This window comes from Aulonocara stuartgranti, assembly GCF_965226115.1.
Source record: "Aulonocara stuartgranti genome assembly, chromosome: 16".
In the NCBI taxonomy this organism is placed as follows: domain Eukaryota; kingdom Metazoa; phylum Chordata; class Actinopteri; order Cichliformes; family Cichlidae; genus Aulonocara; species Aulonocara stuartgranti.
Window position 1 is genome coordinate 31779019 of NC_138952.1, and position 23860 is coordinate 31802878.

The following is a 23860-nucleotide window of genomic DNA, read 5'->3' on the forward strand; positions in this document are numbered from 1 at the left end:
ACAAAATGAAGTAGATAAGTATCAAAAACCTATAGACTGTTTGCTGTGTGCTATAAAAGGTGCTACCTTTCATAACAAAACACACACACAGGTAATCAGTGAGTGTTCCTCTGAGTGTTTACATGGCTTTTTATGACGCCTGTTAAGCATGAAGGACCCTTGAACTGCTGTGCAGCAGCAGCCGGTCAGAAGTAGGCCAAGTTATGTGGGGCAGAGTACACAGAGCGAAGCCTGTAACACCCATCAGCACCTTCCACCAATACCACTCCAAAGAGAGGAAAGTACATGACAGAGAGCAGTGTTCAAAATGTCAAAGCTGATGACATTTAACAAAAATTTATTTCACATTAATCAAATCTGTTTCAGTGGATTGTTGACAGTGGGTAGAAACTGGGGTGAATAATTGCAAGTCTTTGTTTTTCTAAATTATCACACACTCTTCAAAGTCTTAGCGCTTTTTTATGTAATTATTTTTATGTGCAGGTCAGCAATGCCAGTAATGCTGCAGTCATGCCAGTTAGAAAAAAGTGCTAAAACACCTGTGTGAAAAATTTCAGATATCATCTCAGAGAAACTAAAGAAACTCTCAGATCTGATATTTTGGAGAAAATAGGCAATCCACCAACACAGATCAGGGGGTGAAATTTTCTCCAAAGGGCACCGAACAGAATAAACCAAAACATACACACATAAATACAGGTAAAATATCAGCTCTTATCATTTAAAATGGTCAAAATAAAACCTTGATGGGAATGCCAGAAATTCAAAAACAATAATGGGCATAAACACAAAACATTCAGATAAAAACCACACAAAGCATATTATTATTTTACTTTTTGTAAAGTATACAATATATGCTTTTGGGTGTGTTAGGAAAAGAAGAAACTATACTGACTATAGATGTGTGGTGTAATTAAGGGTAAGTATGCAGCAGGGACACTGCACGCAGGTGTAGCAGTCTGTGCTATCCACTGACATGTCCAGGCTTGTTCTGGAAGCCTGTGGTGTGTCAGTGAGGTTTGATGAGAACGAAAAGTCTTAGTTATGGATCATGTGTTTCTAAGTAGCTGAAGCCAACTCTTTCTTACAGGTCACTGAACAATGAAAGTACTTTTAAATTGCAACCACACCTGCGCCTACACAGGTGATGTGCCTGAAAGTTCCTATTGACCCACTTTGATTTGAGGAAGTATTCTATAACAGAAGAGCATGTCAGAAAACAATGCAACCAGTGAGAAATGTATTAAAAACGTACATCACTGAAACAAACACTCATTTGATAATTACTAGGTATAACTAGCTAAAATCAGTGTACTCTAAACCAACAAGCTTGTAATGAATCCCAGACTGTGTAAGACTGTGGGAACTAAATGGCAACAGTAATAATGTAATAAAAAAGGATCATTAACTTATACATTAAGAAGCTAAATGATTCAAAGAAAGCTACAGTTTTTTCAGATGTCTACAAACTGCTGCTGCTATTTTAAACCATGCTGCTTTAAAGCTCTGGAGTTTTGCTTTTCACATACTGAAAGACTAGTTAAATGCAACATATTTAACAAAAACTGCATAATAAATGGTAACAAAAAACATTAAATTCCTGAGTAGCTAGATTTATCTGACAATAGCTTTTCTCCATTTAAGTCAACGGTGTCAAACATAAGGCCCAGGGGGCAACATTGCTCCATGCAAAGTGCATAAAATATATTATTACTTTCCAGTAATCTCACTTCAGCAATGTGGCACACTTGACATTTTGAAAAATGTTAAGGTGAGCATAAACTTTGGACTTTTAACAGTATTTGAGGTTTTGTAGCTTTTGCAAGACCTCTCCCATGAGCATCCAAACTACACCAAAGTAAATAAGAAATACATCAATAATTAAATTAGAACAGTGCATGTTTCTTTCATCATCTACTATTTTTGAGTCACAGTAAAAAAAAACAAAAAACATATAAAATAAAAGAAAAAGAAAAAGACAAAAAGAAAAACTGAGTTTTTTGGTTTTATAATTACAGGACAGTCTGGGCAATGAGCAATTTATTTCTTCCAGTTTAAGCACAAAAAGTTTTTCTTTTATTTACTAAAGCTGCATTTTTTTTTATCATGTAGAAAAACTCAGACACACTGCTGAAATTTTATTTATTTTTCTTCTACGGAGATATCTCAGGCATTAAATGTGCATTTAAACTTCATACTGATAGAAAAGAGAGTTTCACTGGTTCAGCCCACTTAAGGTCAAACTGGGCTGTATGTTGCCTCTGATCTAAAATAAGTTTGATATCCCTGATTTAAGGCCACCTTTAATTTAAGCCAGCTTTGTTGTGATTGGCTGCCCACTGGAACCAGAAGGTCTGAGAAACAGAAAGTGGGTGGAGCTATGCTAACAGCTAGTCTGAAGGCCTGAGCTTTTGGTTAAGATGGATTGCCGTCATCTATGGCTTAAAAAGTAACAATACTGTAAGGTAGTAATATGAACATTAAAAAGCATTAGAAATGTTCCTCATTAACACTTTATTTTGGTTAGTTTATATGTAAAATCAGCACAGAAATCACATCTTTTAAGCATCTCACACAGCAATAGGTTTTTCCCATATACCCCCCTCCTCATTTTACATAAAGCACCAGTCTGCCGAACACTTTCCAAACCCGTCTCCAAGGCAACCTAGTTGACTGAGGATAGTACGATGAAGGTGTGTGTGTGTGTGGTAAGGGTCATAAAAGGTGCTAGGAAAACAGAGTATAGAGCTGATCCTACAGTAACCTGTGTGCCAGCTCAACACAGCGAGGGCACAACATTTCACTTTCACTGTGTGTTATACTTGTATAACTATGCATGTGACAAAGGAAGAACCTTGAACCTTGAACAAAAATCATCCAACATTCCCACAACAACCAGAAAAAAAGCTTCTTAACACATTTTGTAAATGTATCTGTGTGTGTACCTGTTTAGACATCTTTGTCGGGACCAAAAACTGGAACGTTACTATACTTGTGGGGACCAACAGTCACTTATAAGGACAAAGGTGCCTGTCTCCACGAGTTTGAAGGCATTTTTAAGACTCAAAATGTGGTTTTAGTGTCCGGGTTACAATTAGGTTATGGTTGGGTTTAGACTAAGGGTTAGGGTAAGTGGCTATGGAAAGCATTATGTCAATTAGATGGCCTCACTAAGACATCAAATCGAGAATGTGTGTGTCTGCGCAGTGCTTTCAGATGAGAATGGTGTGTGACACATCAGAGCCAACTGTGAGTGACATGTTTGTTTCCAATGACAAGATAACAAAGAGAAAGACAAATACAGGAAAAAGCCGGTGACAGGGATGAGTGTAAAATGCATGCAGGGTTGCTTCTCCTTTCTCCAATAAAGTTGGATTACATAATTGTATTTATAGGGGAACCAAGGATGAAATCTAAGGGCAGAAAGTGATTTATCGTATACATTTTTTTTTTCCTAGGAGCAAAGCACTTTGGGAAATATGCTTATCAGTCATCAATTTGAGAATTAGAGGAGTATGTGCTACCACCCTCACTCTCATTTCCTATCTGTATTTCCACTGAAACTGCCGACTAAAACTAATGAGCTGAGCTGTCCTATGCTTGGAGTGGATGCACAAATGTGACACTGAGATTGATCTGCTGTTCAAACTCTGTTCCAGCAGTTTCTCCCTCCCCGCGTGAGCAAGAAATGCATTTATTTGTATCTGCCTAGTAACACAAACAGATTTCGAGTCACGACAACATCGCCTGCATTAATTAGGTTTTTGTTTTCCCAGGTTCTGGCACGATGAGATGAAAAAAAAAAAATTCGTATCCTGTGGTTACATCATTTTCAGGTTTTCACTCAGGCTGAGCTCATAACTAAAGATGCTCTTTGTTGCTCCTGATATACTGATATTTTTACTTAACGGTAAGGCATCTATGTTTTCTTCTATGGCTGTCAGAGGTTCCCTCTACATAGTTGCAGTAACTGTCTCTCTTCACTGCAGTCTGTATATGTGTTTTGAAACACTTCAGTCCTCATGGGAACTCGCAGTCTGCCCGGCTACAGGAGGAAGTGCTTTGAGAGGCTCTAGCCCAATCAGATGCCTGGCTTCTGGTCAGCTGGCTGAAGCTCAGCGCTGTGGTCCAATCATGAGGCAAAGTTTGTGGTCAGGTGACAGATCAGACCGGCTCACAGTGTTTTGAAGCAGATGAAAACAAAAGCTAATGTTGCTGTCAGTCGGCCAGCCAGCGGCCTCACTGTGCGCAGGGCTGAAAGGAGCTACAGAACTCAGTTAAACAAAAACAGGGTTTATTATAACTGCGGCAACAAGCGAGTGTGTGTGTGGCTAAGAGCCTGACCGATACACTTAAAGCAAGCAAGGCAGGCAAAAACTATTGAATAAAATGGTAAAATAAAATAAAATAAAATACATGCATGGCTTTGCAAATGTGCCGACGTTTTTGCACCTCCAGTCTAATTAGATGCTGATCTTGGTTGATTGAATGTTGCATAACTTGCAGAACAGTTGCCATGTTTGTTTCCAGGTTTAAAGCTGGTGACATCGCTTTTAAAGTTCTTCTTCATCAGTTTGCCCTCCAAGACTTCTCTTAAGCTTGTAACCCAGGACAAACACCCCTCCCGCCAACCCAAGAGAAGCTTTGACACCCCCCCCCCCTCCAGATGGCCACTCATACACTCAACCCCCACCTCAACATTACACACACATTCACACAGAGTTCACCGTGTGCACCCGTTTAAACCACAGAAGCTCAGACAGTCCAACAACTGTCATCAAGAGCTTCGACCAGACACTGAGAGTTAGCTGGCGCGTATGTTTCGTGGGGGGGTGGCGGCTATGATAAGCCAACAGGAGGGCCACTGGGTTCTGCTTTATCCGGAGGTGCAGTTAGTTCCCTTCTTATCCAGTCAAAACCCAGCCAAGGACGCATCTCAAGCCTTTAAATTGAATTACTTCCTCTCCAAACAAGATTTCAGGAACGTCTGTAGACTGAAGCTCATCATTTACCGTCAGAGCAAGCTCCCAAGTTCATTAATGTCCTCTGCTAATTTTTGGGCCACTGGTTAAAGTGTGAATTTAACAGGGAATCTAGTTCAGTAGTTCAGTGAAGTTTTTCAACTAACACACACATACACAGGTCTGATTTTTGTGGTTTGATTCCCTGACAGAGATGCATACTGTATAAAAGAGAAAACATTAAGGCTTTTAGAGCATCCAACTCTCCTTCTAAGCAGATATTATGCACTAATATAGCTGAAATGACAGCAACGCTGTTGTCTTGACTGTCTTTATGTTTACGGTAGCTTTCTCAGAAAACATAGTTATAAAAATCAGGACAGGCCTTATGAGAGACTTCCCTTATGACATTAGTATATTAAATGTTTATTAACATTATTTTGCAAATGCATAAAATAAAGTAAAAAAAAAATCTACCAAAATTCCAAAAACTCAGATCTGATCTAAAAGCATTACAGGTCCATAGTCAACAAAGATGTGGAAAACCTGAGTGAATATCCAACTCCTCCGACTTTTAAACAGCCTTTCATTTGTTGGCATTATAAAGCAGCACCTCATAATAATCAGTAAAGATGGTTGTATGACCTGAGAGGCAATGCACCAGCTTCAAAATACTGCAAAACAACTCTAAAAGATCCCACAAATGCTCCACTACCTAGATGGTAGCTTAAACAGAGGCTTGTAGTCAGAGTTATCAGGCAGAAACAGGTCACAGATAACATAATGAAGGGGCCTTTGTACAAGATGCAAGCTAGTGCTATGTGGAAATCAATAAAGGTGGAGTCCTAGGAAGAGGGAGAGAGAGCGAAAGGGGGAAGAGAGGCATGAAACCCATCTAAGTACACTACACTCGCGTGACAGATCCTCCGACCTTGGAAATATGACTGTGTGTACGTGTTCGTACTCACGACAGTTTAGCTGAGCTCCAATCTGAAGAAGGTGGGAGAAAACTAAAAGACTGTGATGAAAAAAATGCTCCTGTTGATTTTACACACACATAAACGACACCTATTGTGATATTAACAGTGTGAATAACTGCAGCAGCATCAAAATATTTCTGGGAAATTGAATTGATGCAAATTGTAAATTAAGTCAATGGTGACTAAGCTGCAACACTCCTGTATTTGGCTCAGATATCAGTCTGATCCTGGCTCAAAAGGCTTGATCAGATATTGGTGCCAAGTCTGTTCTCTTGTATGTTTTTCTGTGTTTGCGATGTCATCGGTCAGCAGCGGTAAACAAGCACTCATAAGAGGGCGAATACTGCATGAAAGAAGCGAACATCAGTTTGGCAGGATTTTAACATAGCAGCTTTTCTTCTTTTGCTTAATATTTTTTCACTTAAGCACAAACTCTTAAAGGCTCTACACCAACTCTTTCTCTCGCTCGCCTTTTTAACTCCAACTCTTATTATGTTCAGTTTAAGGCTTGATGGTAAAACAAGAACACAACAAGACTCACACATTAACCTCCTAAGAACCGAACTCTTTCATGGCATGCATTTTTAATTTCTCCTTGCAATTCGGGCTGATTGGGACCTGATGAATATAAAAACAAACAATTATCTTTTTACCTGATTTTGCTTTACAAGGGTATCCACCTATGAGGACATTTGTTTTAAATTTCGATAAAACAGTGGCAGTATAATGTCCTCATAAGTGGATATCAGGCCTTTGTAGAGCAAAATTTATTATTGTGGTCTAGACAACCCAAAATGTGATGTCCACATATGTGGACGCCAGGTCCTAGGAGGTTAAGCTGAAATCCATGTAAGTGAGATAATTAAGATAAATATATGATGGTAATTTCCCCCAAAGCCAAGTTATCAGTATCCAAACAGAAAAACCAGAATCAGGGCAACTCTAACAGTGTTATTACCACATTGGCATTTACCCATGAGACTGAATATTTTAGAGAATGGCTATTTTTATAAATCCCCAACGACAGAGGATTTGAACATAATGTCATTTACTTAAAAACTTCAACAAAAAAGAAGAAAAGCAAAGAATGCCATTTGATGCCTGCTCTATAAAACAAAATGGATCTGCTGTTATCTTTTGTCGAGGAATAAATTTTCCTAAAAGTGATTTTTTTTCCTGCAGAATTTCCATCTGGATTTTAGCTTTAGCCCTGTGGTTGTTGAGTTTTAGAGGACGAAGATTGCTGGCAGTTAGGGAAATATGACTGATGTAACACACAGGAAACATTAAGCAAGGTGAAGCTGAAGTAAGCAAGGCTACTAATAACATCTCATCACTTGCCAGTCCTGGCATGTGACATAGTTTATGGGCTGGATCATAGAAAAATGGACTCTTGTGCCTATCGTGTGTGTCAGCGTGACTGTAACTGAGAACAGAGGAACAAACACAGAGGGATATCTGTTCACAACGAGACCTAATCAATCTAATAAACTGCAAAACACCTTCACTCCAAGTCTTACAACAGCCTCCTCACACTGACAAACAACTGCACCACCTCAGCTTTTAAATTACATTTGGCCTTCTTATCGCTCTCATCCATAGATACTTAGAGTAAGGAAAACTGAGGCTCACTGACTCTAACGCTGAGAGAGAAACAACACAGTACAGGCCAAGAGAAGCACATACAAGAGATTAAGTGGATGTTTATCTATTTAAGGCTGGAACAACAATTCGAGTTTGACTGAAAATAATACAAACTAAAGAAGGGGTAAAGAAGTTCAAACCCCCTGTAGACAGAGGTGTAACAGAACACTGCAGCAATATATATCAGCAAATAAAACATATTACACTAAGGGAGAGCAGAGGAGGAAGAAAAAGAGGAAGAGGAAGAAAAAGAGGAAGTAAAGATGAAACCTCGTGTCAAACAGGTGGAGATATTTAAATAAAGATTGAAGCTCAGAGTTTACATACCCACATGGAATCTTTTTATATTTAAATATTCAAATTATGCTTTGATTTATTTTTTTTATGTACTAACTGGAACCCGATGCAACCTGTTAATAGCATGCGTGGAGACTGTCCGTCCTCATCCATGCTGAACGTCAGTGAAAATAATAATTGGGGATTTGCCAAACCCTGACTTTCAATTGATGCACTCTGAGACGTTATCATATCTATACAAAACTAATTACAAAATAAAAATGTGATTACAGAGAACTTTAAGCCTGGCCAGTAGCTCCATGTCAGATTTCAGTACATGGCAGTTTTCAATCTTTAGTGCTACAGACATTTTGGTCCATACCAAATGCTGCCACGGTGCACTCATTTACAATACAAAGGCTCATTTCTTTTGTTGCTCATTTTTGGAAATGTAGCATCTACAGTTTGACACGGCACACAGGCAGAGCTAATGCTCTGGACAAGCCATCTGTTTGCACTGTCTGCACGCTTGCATCCATCCACCTAACACCGCATACACACTGTAGCTGAGTGTATTATATAACAACCTTTCCAGGAGCCAGCAGACACAAAACAAAAAAAATAAAAGAGGGCTATTTGTTAACTAAGATGGGTTTTTATAGACATGCATAAGTGAGACAAACACAGCTGATGCTACTGTCTGGATTTACATGTGGCATCTCAGACATTTAGCTGAGCCAGAGGAACAAATGGGGAGTTTAAATATAGTTTAATACATCTAATATATCAAAAATCCTCCTCAGAGGCATTCAAATAGGAATCAAAGCAATATTTTACATTGGCAGGCCACTAATGGGTCTATTAATGTCAGTCTGAGTGTATTTGGTTACTCACTTCAGGAATGATGGATTTACCAGTAGACACCCCTCATGCCCTATTATGGAAGTTTTTTGAAAAATATCTCTGTTCACATGAAAAGCCAAGAAACCATATCAAGCACTGTCAAGGGCAAGTTAAAGAAACAGGAGGCAATATGACCCTAACCAGGCAGAAATATTGGCCAATCAAAAGCCTACAAACAATAAAGTGGTAGAGTCTGATGTTTACTGGAGCTGCACACCTTTCATGTTGCAAAATGAAATCTCTGTAAACACAGAAACGGAGTTGGAAGGAGGTTTTTTTTTCCAGTGATCCAAAACGCTGTTTACGTGTGGACGAAAAGCCAAAACACAGATACAAAGCTTACCCCACCACAGTGCCGCACCAAGAGTGTGAACATGGCTCCATTGTGGGGCTCTGCTTAATGTGGACAGCCCACACAATGGGCTGCCCAACACTGCGGCGCCCAGATGTGCTCTAAATTTCAAACCAGTAGAGGGGCCCACTGTGGACAGCTCACTGTGGACCCACGTGGGCCAAAAGATTGCATCTTTGATGGGTATTTGTCTCGATTTAAAAAGCATCCACACACACAAACAATCCTTTTTTCCAGACTAACTGATAACACCACTTCAGCAATTTCAGGTGAATTCCTGAAAAAAGAAACCTTTGCTTTGTGAAAAATATTTTAACAGAAACATAAAATATGTACTTAAAAGCACAAAGGGACTGATACACAATTACATCTCAAAAACTGTAACTAAGAGCTGAACAGCAGCAAGTGTAGCCACTTTTTTCTCTTTATCCTGATCAGTCCTAATTCTCTCTCTCTCTCTCCTCCGTGCCATCTTGAGGTAATCAAGCCAAGGTTTTCCAGTTTTGGGTCAACCAACACATCGGCCACAATGGTTGACTGGTATCAGCAAGTAAGAGGAAATTGACTGAAGGCAGTTACCAATCCTGTGAGGTCAAATGAGTTATGTGCTTGAAATTTTTTTAAAAACTAATATGATAAAGAACTGAAATTAGTTAGATATTTTACAATGAAGTTCTCTCAACTGATAAATGTAAGAAAATGAGGAAAGGGAAAAAACATTTCAAACTATTTAATATATATTAATATAATAACATTAAATACATAAATAATCCTTTTATTTTTATATTTTGGTCGCATTTTACTTTAATCTATTGCTTTGTGTTTATATTCTGTGAAGAATCAATTTTTTTAGCACAGGCAGCGATCTCATCTTTTATATTGTTGGTTTTAATGATCAGTTAAACTGCAATCAATGCTGTGCTCAAGAGAACACACAAAAAAATAAAGATCAATAAAAGCAGTGAGGTAAACTTGCGACTAGAGATTCAATCTCCAGCAGAGTTAAAAGTGCCAATCTTGTTCTGGTGACAATGGTGTAAAAATGAACGCAACAAATGGAAGCAAATGTCATCCATGTCAAAATCTCTTGAAATACAAAAGAAAAAACTAAATCTTTCTGCTGATGGATGAAAGGATCCTCGGAGATTCACCAGCAGAAGCAGTACAGTCACTGCATTAGTCCGCACCAGTGCGAGCATCAAAGAACATGACCCAGATACTGTCTGAGGCTTGTGGCTTATTTTTAGCTTAACTTTAGCTAGCAGGCACGGTTGGCTACTGCTAACAGATTCATTAACAACAGTAGCAGGGTCACCTTTGAGTCGAATAAAAAAAAAACAAAAGTGCTTCTAAAAGAGAAAGTCACCTACAACTTATAAAAGATTCGAGCACTACAGGCTTGAGCAATGTGTTGAAGCACTTTTGTGAAAACCTTTACACTGAAAGGCTCGGGAGCAGTTCCATCAGCGCTTTAGTGCAACTTCTCCATGAAACACGGTGACACAGTTGGGTTCCTGTTACTGCTATCAGTGGCAGAGCTTCCACTTCTTCTGTCTGGAAAGGTCACAGCAGATAAGCGCAGCTCTGACGGTAAAGAAAGTTCCCCATAGAGAGGTGGCAGGCTTTTGCTGCTTCACTTCCTGTGCTGAGAAAGGTCGCAGCAGACAAGACTAACATTCCAGTTTGAATAGCCGGAAGGCCGGTGAGCCGGCTTTGCATGAGCCTATTCCTTCTGACAGCTTTGCAGTTCCTCCACTTTACAGAGCCGGGGCCCCGGCTGTAAATAGCTTTACCCGTACAAGTTATAAAACAAGAGAAATTTAGGAGGTGGGTAATAATAATAATAATAACGTGCTCCTGATGAAATCTTTTTTTAATAGGTTTAAGCTCGTACACCATTATTTCTGTGGATATTCTGAGTCACTGAAATGTAGATATTTATTTTTTAACACATTTAAACATCCAGCCTTTATTAACCCTTTAGAGCCGATCGGAGCGGGAACGCTCTGTTATGCGTAACTATTTTTAAATCCCGGTAGCACTGCAACCACGTATGCTAGCGCAAAAATTTTTTTTGCATATGAAACCGGAGGAGTTGTACTTACATATTGTGCCATCAGCTTGTCCTAGGTCACGGTTTCCTTCCACATAAAGCTTTGCAAAAACTGCATAAAAAGCGCTTGCAGGAACAAAAACATAATATTCCAGAAACACGCTTTGCCGGTCCGATCAGCTGTTCAAAACACTTCCTACGTTGGAATAGACGTCAGTGCGAACTTTTGCATTTCCGCCATTACCTGGCCGAAACCGGAAGTGACGTCATTTTCGCGGAAATGTAGTCTTTTTTGCGATCAGGGCCTCAGGGCCTATACTGCTCTTTTTAAAAGTTATCTTTGACTTTATGACTTTCTGTGTCGTTTCTGGGATGCTTAGGACTCATATTGCACTGCTGGAAATAGTTTATTTTGATGCATATGCTGCTTTTTTGCAAATTTGCAGTATAATATTTATTTTCGTTTTTCCTGCAGTGTATAAAAATTGGTGTATTTCAAAAATAAAACTATGAAGACACTCAAATTAAATTTCCTGTGGTGGGAAACTATTTTGTGCAACTTTTTTGTATTTACAGTTTTGAGGGATAAGCCTCTTAAATTTCTCTAACTACAAATATATGTTAAAAAATCAAAAACGATTTTCAATTTTTTTGTAGTTTATTGCACTTTTTTGCAATTTATGTAATTACTATGCACTTAATGCATACATATTATTAAAATCTGGGCTATAATGGTTGTATTGATGTATAGCAACTTGAAATGCTCCCAAAAATGGCTCCACAGCATGTAAAAATATAATATAAGCTCTGGCGGACTTGGTTCTATGGTAGGTCTTAAAGGGTTAAGGAAGTGGCTTTTGTCAAGATTGAAGATTGTAGTGACGAAAACACACAACAGTGGAAGTTTCCACTTGGATTAATCATCATGTTGAGTTGTTAGATGATAAAAAATTATTTTGTCAGTCAATTATTTGACTTATTTGCAACTTCTCATGGAGAAGTTGCACCAAAGCGCTGATGGATCTGCTCCCACGCCTTTCAGTGTAAAGGTTTTCACAATTATTTTTGGTTTCAGTTTGTCAAATCTGTGGATTTACTGTAGGTCAAGTACTGTGCATACTCATTAGTCACAGTCCTAGTTTGTAGCACTACTGGATAGGGCTGTTCGATATAACGATATATATCGGTTGACGATATAAAAACGTCTATCGTTTCATTTTACGCTATCGTTTGTTTCGTGGTGTCGCAAAATAAACTGTTTACGGCAATATTTTTTCATCATTTTGATGGTCACTGTAGTGGCTATATTAATTTCTTAAAGTTCTCTCTTTCTCTTATATTTAATATAACCACACTAGGGACGAACAAGCGCCTGTTTTTATGCGTTGTCGTTAGCAACAACGACGGTAAAACCATCGGCCGTCCGCTTATTTTCCACATAAACCTTTCACGATAAAGCTCAAGATCCTGTTGAGACTTTTCAAAATAAACTGAATCACGTGAAAGATTATGCCGAGTATTTATGGATGAGAAGCAAAAAAAATAAACCTTAGCGTTCTAACCAAACGTTAGAACAGGCTTTTCCCCGCAGCACGCTGTGTAATAAATACTCACAAAGAAAACGGCGGCCGTTACAACTTATGTCTAAAAATGTATCGTTTCATGCATCTGCTAAAACACTCGTCTCCAGGTATATGACGCCCAGCTGGAAACACTTCCCGCAAGTCGAGCTGCCCGAGATTCACAGAATTTACAGAAAATGTAGAATTTTTGTGATTTATATCGTTATTGGACGATAGATGTCTTATATTGGGATATGAGATTTTGGTCATATCGCACAGCCCTACTACTGGATACTACAAGTCAAGATTCATGATATTATTTCAGTCACAGAAAAAGCCAGATACACCAGCTACCTATCAGGTATGGTGATTCAAATGAACTGGGTGTTTTTAATGATTGGGGCGATCGTGGCTCAAGAGTTGGGAGTTCGCCTTGTAATCGGAAGGTTGCCGGTTCGAGCCCCGGCTTGGACAGTCTCAGTCGTTGTGTCCTTGGGCAAGACACTTCACCCGTTGCCTACTGGTGGTGGTCAGAGGGCCCGGTGGTGCCAGTGTTCGGCAGCCTCGCCTCTGTCAGTACGCCCCAGGGCAGCTGTGGCTACAATGTAGCTTGCCATCACCAGTGTGTGAATGGGTGGATGACTGGACGTGTAAAGCGCTTTGGGGTCCTTAGGGACTAGTAAAAGCGCTATACAAATACAGGCCATTTACCAATTACTTTAAAAACATTTAAAGAAAATCCAATTGTTCTGCAGCTGTGGGCATTACTAAAAGCAGTGGGGCAATATTTAATATTCAAAAACAGCACTGCAGTCACTTCATTGAAACAAACTGAACCTCGTGGAAGATGCAGATGCTGATGTAGACTTGCAGCAGGTTGAAGGAAACCTGAAACAGAGCCTGAGTACTTAGACGTCCATGTATCTGACAGATCAGCTATGCATTCAGTCATACGCTGAGGTGCATCTCCTCTGAGACACTTGCAGTAATGGTGCTCTACCCAGCAGATGACAGGCAGCTGATAGAGAGCCACACCCAGCTTCACTTTATCAGCAAGGAGAAAAACAAGCATCTTTCCTGTTAGAAAGTCAGGATGAAGACTTGCACAAGAAGTGAAACTGCTTTGACAGGAGGTTTATTATCTGTTCTATCTAAACAGATTTTTTGTTTTACTTTCAGCCGTGAGATGATTTAGTGTTTTATATATATATCACATTTTGCAGGCATTACCTTAAACTTCAGAGAGATTTATTATCAAAATGCAACAAATCAAAAAAAGGATTGATTTTTGCAGCTGTTAAAATTGTTGCAACCTAACATTTAATCAGATCTAAAGGTGTTATCACATCTACACTTGGTTCTTTTCACTGGCTTCCTGTGAAATAAACCAAATTATAAACAAGTAGCAGCATTCATGATGGTTCCTACTGGGGAATAAATCAATGTTATAACTTTAAATGCGTTTCATCTTTCCCCATAACGTGGTCATGAGATGCAGGTGAAATCGAGAATCGTAGTGCTGATGCTTCTATGTCCAAAAACAGAATACAGGGAACACTTGGTCTTGTTAGCTGCACAGAATATCTGGCACTGGAGTTCCACTGGTACACTATATATTGGAAGCACTACAGATAAAATCCTCACATACCACTGAAATGGCAGGTTAGAGAACGATGATTACAAAACACTGCACCAGGGTGAGGCGGTACATATTCCACCTCTGATACGAGGAGAACAGCCTGCTGTGCAATCTGGCTTTCATTTTATTCACATCTCTTTCTAGTCATTCACTTAGAGTTCAAGTCTTTTTTTAACATAAAAGTCTAATTACCTTAGGTTTTCACTCATTTTCCAATGATCAGCCACAACAATAAAAAATTAAAATAAAAAAAATAAATAAATACTTTTTTTTAAACTCACACCTGTCCAACAGTGTGCAGGTCCCCTAAATGCCTTTAAATAAGCTCTGACCCATCGAGGTGGTGGTGATCCATCCTGTGCTGTCTTCTGACACCAGGCTCATGGGCACTGGATCCTCTGAGGTTGGGATGCTGGGCGGGTCTTCCATGGATCAGGCTTGTCCCAGCGTATCCTGCTCCATTTGCATGGTGTATACCTCCTGCAGTTTTTGCAGTATTTTTGAGGCACACTGAGGCGGGGTGTTTAATTTGCTTTTTGATTTATGACTTAAGGTGGCACCTGCATGAATGCCAGGTTTCCCAGCAGAACACGGCACCATAACAAGATGAGCCAAGTTACCCACTGTGCCTGTCGGGCATTTTAATCTTGTGGCCCATCTGTACTTTTTAATAAATACTTAAGGGTGTGTAAAGGCCTTAAAGAGTATAAATTCTAATTGCTCATGTAAAAACTGGATATTTCCAGGCTTTCCACATTTGTGGAAATTATGTTATTTCAACTGATATTTTGTACTCCCTCTAGCATGTTGATAATAAGCTGAACATGATCCACAGTGTGGTCTCCTACTCCACTTTAAATCTCATATTATTGCAGAATTTTTATAAATCTGAAACCTCTGATATACATCGTGTGGATACATGACAGAACAACAGGAACAGGGCTGTGGTTTTTCTAATCTAGCCATCAGAGCACAGCCATTAACTTCTCCTCACTATGCTGATGACTTCCGCTGTTTCACTGCTTCCTCACAAATTTCCATTCACTCTACAAATGAGGTAACAAGCTTCATCTTTGGGGAGTAAAGCCAAAAAGCTTATTCGTTTACTCGACTCAGATACTTTGTTACAACTTTGTAATACGGAGTGAGCCGGTGAGCCTGAAACAGTGAGTAAAGGAAAGAAGCGCAGCGAGACTCAAAGCTCAGAAAGTCATAAATGGGTTAAACCATTTCCTCAGAGAGAGGGGGATTCCCAGCCCCACATGCTGAGTGCAGCCTTACACCGGAGTTTTAAAATTTCCTCCAGCCCCTCTCTTCAGCTTTGATTGAACTTTTCCCTCACCTCCCACTGTTTAAATGGAAACAGAAACACTGTGACCTCTGCATATTCATTTGTTTCTTTTCATGTTTTTTGCAGATGTTTCAGCTTTTCATTTCAAAGAAATCCAGTGAAACCTACACATTACGCTAAACTCGAAACCCCGTCGCGTGGAGGCAAACTTGTCGTCTGGAATGTTCAATTTAATACGTGGCTTGCACAGCGGTGTGAATGATGCACTGAGGCCCTCGTCTTTATTTTCTACAAGCAAATTAAAACACTGGTACCTCAATGGTGAAATCTTCTCTCTTGCGTATTTCATCTTTTCTGTCTTTCTCTCCCCAACCGCTCTACTCCCTCTCCTGTTTTTATTTCTCTGTCCCAACAGCTGTTGTCGGTGCACACAGCTGCAACACTCCTCACTCTGTCATGCTCTGCAGCTACTCGCCAGCCTGGGAAACCTGACCAATCGCCAAGTGTGGAGGATCAAGTGCACATGTGCAGACCCAAACACACACAGGCACACACATAGGTTTTTGGGTCAGATGTTAGCGAGGCAGGCGGCACAGACAAGCACAGGGAAAAAAAGCCTCAGCTTCACTCAAACCCTGGTTGGCACACGTAATTATGATTCATTGAATCCTGAGGAACTAAACTCAAAATGTCAAGGTTAATTTGTGCTTCGGTGCATCAGAGCATTTCCAAAACCACTTGTCCCCTGCTCTAATGAAACGTTTACAGCCACCGTCGCCTTCCACTCCCCGCCAACCACAAAGAAACAAACAAAAAAATAATAATTCAAAGTAAATCGAGATCTCATTCAGTCTTGTTTTTCTTGCAGCACCGAAAAAACAAAAACAGCCAAACAAACACACCCACTGTGTATAATTACAAGGAGAAATTTCGCTGCACACACCGAGCGTGCATTTATAGAGGCTCGCCTCAGGGCCGGCCTCGCCATCCACGACTAGAAATTCAAAGTGACGCTCCTCTCAATAAGAGGAATCGCTCGGTGCTGCCAGTGACTTGTGTAATCCCCAAAAGCAAAGATGCAGTAGAGCCTTGTACTCTACTGTGAACACCGATGCCTAACGTACATGTGTAAATACGAGAGGTCAGACGAACATAAGCTCACAAAATATGCTTGCATAAGACTGGACTGCCAGTCCTAAGACTGCCCAGCCAATATTATTGGGTGATATTAGCCTTTTGCTGATGTGACCTTATTGACATTTATGATGGCCGATAAATGAAAATTGACAATATATAAATATATGGGAATATTATATTTTATTAAAATCAGGCTTAAGAAACCTTTATTATGGGTCTCGATTCACACTTTAGGACTGTATTCATTAGCAGAGCCAAAGCAAATCTTTGTCCACAGTAACTGTTCCAGATGGACTCTATCGAGGCTTTAACATGATCTCATACCATTGCTACCATATGGAGCATGTTAACCAGCTAGAGATAAACAACATAGCATATATCCATCCATTCTTTTTTTCTACTTATCCACTTCAGGATTGCAGGACCACTAGGTGGTGTGGACAGTATAAAAGATGGACGTGGCTACAATAATGTCACCCACTAGATTCTGAGGTTCCAACTGAAGCCTTGAGATAAGCATTTCTTTATCTTAGTAGCCGAGTGGCTAGTGACTGACAACTTATAGCCAATGAGCAGGGAGTCCTTAATTTTAAAACACAGGCTTGACCAAGAGTTATAAAATAGACTTATTCAATTTGAAATGAGTGACTGAGCCCATAAATTCAGAAACATTTATGGAGGTCAAGTAAAAAGATATTTTCCCGCAGACATCTACAGGACCAGAAGTCCTTTTTTGCAACCACAGCTATCGCCATATAGTGGGCCTTGCAGGTTTAAGGCACTTACGCAGCGACTTCATTTTTGCGATAGGGAGGCAACCTCCATTTTTTATACTGTCTACGATTGGAGAACATATTTATGTATAACTTTAATCTATTTTCAATCTTCTTCATGTCACGATTTCTAGCACATGTTACAACCTCCATAACAACAGTACTAAACATATTATGAGGCTGATGTAACTCTTTCTTAAAGTCTTTTTGGGCACCAAAATAAAGGCAAACACTAAAAATGTAGTTTTGTCATTCGAGATCTTGCTGCTATCCAGTTCAAAAACACTGGCTGACAGCTGCAGTCATACTTAAATGGCGGAATTACCCCCTCCCTCTGTGTACTGTCCAAAAACAATTCTGTCATCCAAATTAAATCACGATTTAATGCTTAGTAAGAGCTGATTAAGCTAGCTGACTGTATTAAACCCCTGCCTAGCTTACCTTATGCATAGCAGCCCCGAACTTTTCCCAGACATTCACCCATCAGACTATAACCTCCTAGTTCTCTACTCTAAAATCTGTGTGACGTCCAGATGCGCAGATTTAAGAACAGTTCATGTGATAAGACTGGTTTGTTCACAGCTAGCAAGTAAAGTCATGCCTCCTGCACGTACCAGAGAGGTAACACACTTAAATTAACGGTGTACTTGCAGCACTGAAAACACAGCACCGGCACGCACTCCTCCCACTGTGTGCGACATGTAAGAAAGAACAACTTCAGACAATGTCATGTGTGTTCACGTGTGAAAAGAGCTCGACAAAACCTAAAGTCAGTTTCAATTAATCCTACAAAAAAACCTGGTGGAGAGAAAATGTGCACCACAAATCTCAGTCAAGGTGTTTGTTGTTCAGTGAAATTCAGTTGGAGTTATTCCAAAAGGATTTGGGCTGGGCCAATGCCATTGCTAGAATGCATCACAGAAGGGGGAAGGAAAAAAAACGCACAAACATACACATACGGGGACTATTTTCTAGCTTCAGGAACATAAGAGTGGATTGCAGATTTGACTTGCAATTTGTGCTACACAAGTGTCAGATGTTGCAAATGACTGCAGGTCACAGCCATCCAAGCCTTACCTGCTTTGTGTTTTACATGATATTCGTGTGACATATTTTGAAAACAAACCACAGCAACATTCAGAAATGCAAAAGCTTTATATGATACAAAGCTGCATGTGTGTGAGACGCTATTTTCCAGCAGCCAGCTCAACAGAAGCTCTGGCAGATCCATCAGCTGTAACCCATTCCTCCTTTTTTCCCCTGTGCTCTCAGCTTTGCCAAATAACAACAACAGGGTGATGTCGCTGCTCTGCTGCTCATCTCTGCCAGGCTATGGAGGTGGAAAACTGGGCTGCAAGAGTACCAGGTCTCCGTCAAATGCCTTTTCCGCTAAGTGTGATGGGATGAACAGGCCTACCTCCTCCCCCCTCCCATTAATGCAGCACAGGGCCGCTCCAGCAGAAAGGCCTGCCGGGCAACGGTGTGCACAAATGCGCAATGAAACACCGCCCACCCAATGGCGCACAAGTCGGTCAGCGTGGTGAAGCCTGTCATGCACGGATTGGGTCGGCCCTGTCAGTGCGAGGCAACGCGTGCACTGTGCAAGGAATATTTCACTGGGGTGTGGATGAGGAGAGGAGGAGAAGAGGGAGGAGGGATCTCTTCAGGACCAAAATAGGCCTAACGTTACCGGGATGATGTTAGCATCGTTGAATAACATTAAGATGAAATAATTAAAATAAATAAATGGATGTAAAGCAGAGAGAGAGGTCAAAACGCTATCAGAGATAATCCAGTCCAGACCGCACTGGTCCCAAGTGAAGGAGGGGAGGGGGTAATGTTATAAAAACGTGTTTCTGAGACCGTGAGAGAGGAAAAAAACATAAATGCATGTTTGTGCTCCAGTTTCCGCCGCCAGTTTGTTCTCAGATGGTGCTTAAACACACAAACACACACACACACACACACACACACACACTGAGAGAGATGGAGGCTCAGACCAACCTTGTAGACTTGTCCATATGTACCATTTCCGACCACTTCCACCAGCTCGAAAATCCCAGCAGGATCCTGGATTTAAAAGAAAAAGACAAACCGCAGAAGCGGATTAATTGATTCCCCGTAGCAATTACAAGCGGGTTCGTTCGATGCAGGAGCCGGCTGCGCCCGGTTCGCTTCTCATGCCAGCGGATATAGACAAAGAAAAGCTGCCGTAGGGCTGTGTCAACAACAGCACTGCCTCGCTGTGTGATTGTATTTTTTTGTTAAAAAAAATCTGAGGGAGAAAGAGGGTAAACGCGAGCGTGAAAATGTCACTGTGAAGCACACTCACCCTCAGGGATGCCAGGTCTATGTCCACCAGACTTTTAGCCGGAGAGTCGTTCGCCATTTTCGTTTAAAAAAGGTGGTAAATTAGCGGAATAACGGCGTGTTTTAGTCTCCTTCAGGCGGACGGCGTGTGTCTCATCCTCGGGTAGTTTTAATTTTAATCCCCTTACTAATATTTTCAACCCAAGGCGCGTTTTTTTCTCGCTATAGTCCCAGACAGAAGCTCCGCTGCTGCTGCTACATACCGACCAAGTGCCGGACCGCTGCCTGCTGCGCTCGCTCGCTCGCTCTCTCTCTCTCTCTCTATTCTCCGCCCTCTCTCTCGCAGTCAGTCCCTATGTCTCTCTGCCTCTCTTTCTCCTCATTCCCCGCCCCTTTATCCCAGGGACAGCACTAGATTTTCTGGGGCCTGGAACCAAAGTCACCCCCTCCTCACCACCCCGAAGTATTTCTGCACATGCGCATTCACACAAGTGGTTCAACAATATATAGCAGTTACAAACACAACCCACCTCTTAGGATTACTTATTTCTTCTTCACCACGCCCACCTTATTAAACATTAGCGCTGGAGCACTGCCTGATTTAAATCTCTGCAGGAAATGCCGTGGTGACTTACAACGTAAATGGAAATGCCTTTTAACCTTGCACCATATGCCTCCTCGTAAATCCGACGTGCACCTCCTGAGAAAAAACTAGATGTGAAAAAACATTTTAGTTGTTAGTTTAGCTTCTGACATATGCATTGCATGCAATAATACTTAAATTGTTATAAAACAAAACAAAATAAAACAGAAACATTTTTAAACAATAAAAACTAAGCAAGAAATCTACTCTGGAAACTCACTGATACCAACCAAATAAAAACCAAAATTCAAATTAAATAAAAATAACTAGAAAATACAAAACTAAAATAACTCTTGTGTATATTCAAGATTGCTAGAATGAGGATGCAGTTGATACTAGCATGGCTGATAACCGTTATTGCTGTGCAGAAGCTAGCGCGCAGCTATCAAGTCAGTAGACACAAACTAATCACACATGGTTAGTCCATTTAAGTCCATTTAAGCAGACATAGCCCCATCCTGCATATTTATATTGCTTCTGGCTACTTTGTCCTCTCAACAAAGATGGGGTTATAGTTGTAACATGACTTGAGCAATAATTGAAATCTAACCATGTAAGATGTTTAAAGGGAAACTATCTCTCTGGCATCAACCAGATAGTTTGTTACACAGAACCTACTAACTCCCCTTTGACACTGTTTATAAAAAGGGCCAATGTTAACACGTCATCAATGACTATAATGGGTTAAGGCACAGTCCTAGCTGCCAGTAGTCCGTCATGCAAAACATAGCTTTTTGGACCCTTGTGCGAAAAGCAACAACTAATCAGAGCAATCAGATAAATGACAAATCTAGTCAGTAGTTACAATGTAAGTAATTGTAAATGCGTACCTATTGGGAAGTCCTGTTTCATTTAGTAGTTTATTGCCTTCACGCAAACAGTTTTCCTACTTTCTTCTTTTCTTCCAGCTTTTGTTTGTATCCTCCCATTTCTCAGAGAGGGATACAGGACAATTAGAGCATGTGAAATGGAAACAGTGATAAATATTTCAGTACTGCTGTCACTGCTCTGCAGACGAGCTGCATTATTTCCTGCTGCCATCCCTCTTACAGTACCTGTCAGCAGCCATGTCGCTTGTTAGCTGCATACTGATAACATATCACATCACGATGATATCAGCATCCTCTTTTACAAGTCATGTTGTATAATTTGTTCTCCAGCATCCCTCTAGACTAATGCTGGATGTGATGTGGATACTAATGTCTGAAGTAAAGGTCTGCTGGTTTACGGCTTCAGTCCAGGCTGAAATGGGTCAACTCAACAATTGATATTACCATGAAAAATGCACTAGAGACAATAAAGAGAAAAATATCCTGTTTGTGGTAGTTCTCTGGGTGAAAATGCACTGCTGGTGGTGAGTGGTTGGACTGCTTCAAGCTAATAGTAAAGCAAAATTAACTCAAACAACCACCCACCACAATCAGTGTATGCAGAAGAGCATCTCTGAATGCACAAGACGTCAAACCTTGAAGGAGATGGGCTACAGCAGCAGAAGGCCGCACTTGGTGCCACTCTTGCCAGCTAAGAACAGGAAACTGAGGCTACACCAAAACAAAAATGTAGCCAGGTTAGTTTTAGTTTCTGCTGTGACATTTGGATGGTGGGTGTAAACAACATGAAACCATGGATCCATCCTGCTTTGAGGTCATCAGAAAAGGAAGCAGATGATGGTCTAATGGTGTGGAGGATATTCTCTTTGCACACTTTTGGCCCCTTAATACCAGGAGAGCATCGTTTAAAGGTGATGACCTGTCTGAGTATTATTGGTGATCATGTCCATCCACTTTTTACCACTATGTACTCCTCTGAGGGCTGCGTCCAGTGGGATAATGTGCTATGTCACAAAGCCCAGATGGTCTAACTGATTTCATGAACAAGGCAGAGAGTTCACTGTAGTCAAATGGCCTGAAAAATGACTAGATGTCAATCCAACACAGCACATTTACACATTCACTCATTATAAGTTATATATGATAAATAATTATAAGTATAAGTTTACCATTTAGCACTTGGAAGAACACACTAGTAGGCTGAAACTTAATGACAAAACTTGGTAGATGCACTGTTGTGTCTTCACGAGCCATAAAACCCAATAATGTCCCAATAATGACAATTTTATTTGCAAGTTTGGATGAGACAATTCAAACTTTTTGTATTTTTAAATTGCAGCACTCTATTTACATCTGTTGCTTTTATCCATCAGCAGCTCTTCAGTCAGTCAGTTCAGTTTCCTGATTCTTGTTCTGCAATTTGTCCCCAGTCTGTTTTCTGCAGCGAATTCACTTTGTCTGTTTGTTTGTTATTTTTGTTCTCTTTTCTATATCCATGTCCATCCCTATGCTACAGTTTTACATTTCTCTGGTAATCCAGATGCTAAAGTTTTGCCTCGCTCACTTTGAACTGTCAATCCACGTACACCAAAAAAAAAAAAGGAAAACAAAGAAAAAAAGAACATCAGTTAGCCCACATGAAACTAAACCACAGGAATCTGGAGTACAAGTTAACATATACAAACATACCTTCAGTATCATGTTTTCCATTGTGAAAAGGGGCACTTTAAATAAAAAAGCAAAAAACACAACTTTGATTGCATCATTATAAGAAAATGAGATTCACAGATTTTTACAACAATTACATTTGGGGGGGAAAGGACTACATGGGAAGGAACATAATGGAGTAGCAAGGACAAAGTATGAAGACATCAGAAGGCAAGAATTGGGTCATATGAGCTGCTGTTTCACATCCTGTTGGGGATAAAAATAATTTTGCACTGTGCCCTAAAACTTATGGTCTTGCCCGCTTGATTGAGTCTTTCCTTTGAAGGTGATGAAGGGGGATGACCCAAAGACATCAAAGTATCAACCGCTGGGTGTGCCCTGCTTTCATGTGTTATCTATAGAAGGGATATTTTGGAGATTCCAGGCTGGACATGTAAATTAGGCTGCTTAGTTTATTCTAGACCTGGAAAATATACTCAGACTCTTCATGAGCCTGCCCAGAGTGACTCATGGAGGGCACCGCTCAGTGTTTGCTGAAGCTCGGCTCCTCAGTGTTTGCCCATTTGCAAGTATTTTCTTTTCGGCTTTCTCTCTTAGATTTTCATAATGCATGTTTATCTCAGATGGTTCTTCACCAAAGAGCTTGTCAGATCGCATCAAAGACGTGTGTCTGTGGGCTTTTTTTTTTTTAGCAATCTCTTCTCACAAGGTAATTTTCCATGTGTCAGGTTACTCATCTGTATCATCTGTATCTGAGTTATGTCTTGCTACCCAACATAATGATGAAATCAAAAACAGCGCCGTAGAAGGGGAAGTCAGAAGGAGAAGTTTCTAACGA

The 23860-nt window shown here is 40.4% G+C and overlaps 1 protein-coding gene across 8 annotated transcripts in view; it reads right to left on the reverse strand.

The window, feature by feature from the left end:
- Window positions 1-20259, reverse strand: part of LOC309690320 (mitogen-activated protein kinase kinase kinase kinase 4-like) — a 106715-nt gene extending 86456 nt beyond the window's left edge. For 2 of the 8 annotated variants that reach the window (XM_082507336.1, XM_082507335.1), the window contains exons 1-2: window positions 19904-20253; window positions 19576-19641 (exon numbers count right to left, since the gene is read on the reverse strand). In XM_082507336.1, the coding sequence (XP_082363462.1) occupies window positions 19576-19641; window positions 19904-19960 (123 nt within the window). In that variant the 5' untranslated portion in view covers window positions 19961-20253. Of the gene's footprint in view, window positions 1-19575; window positions 19642-19903 lie in introns of all 8 variants that reach the window. The other 6 variants (XM_082507329.1, XM_082507332.1, XM_082507330.1 and 3 more) reach the window with 6 other exon arrangements.
- Between the last annotated feature and the right edge of the window lie 3601 nt (window positions 20260-23860).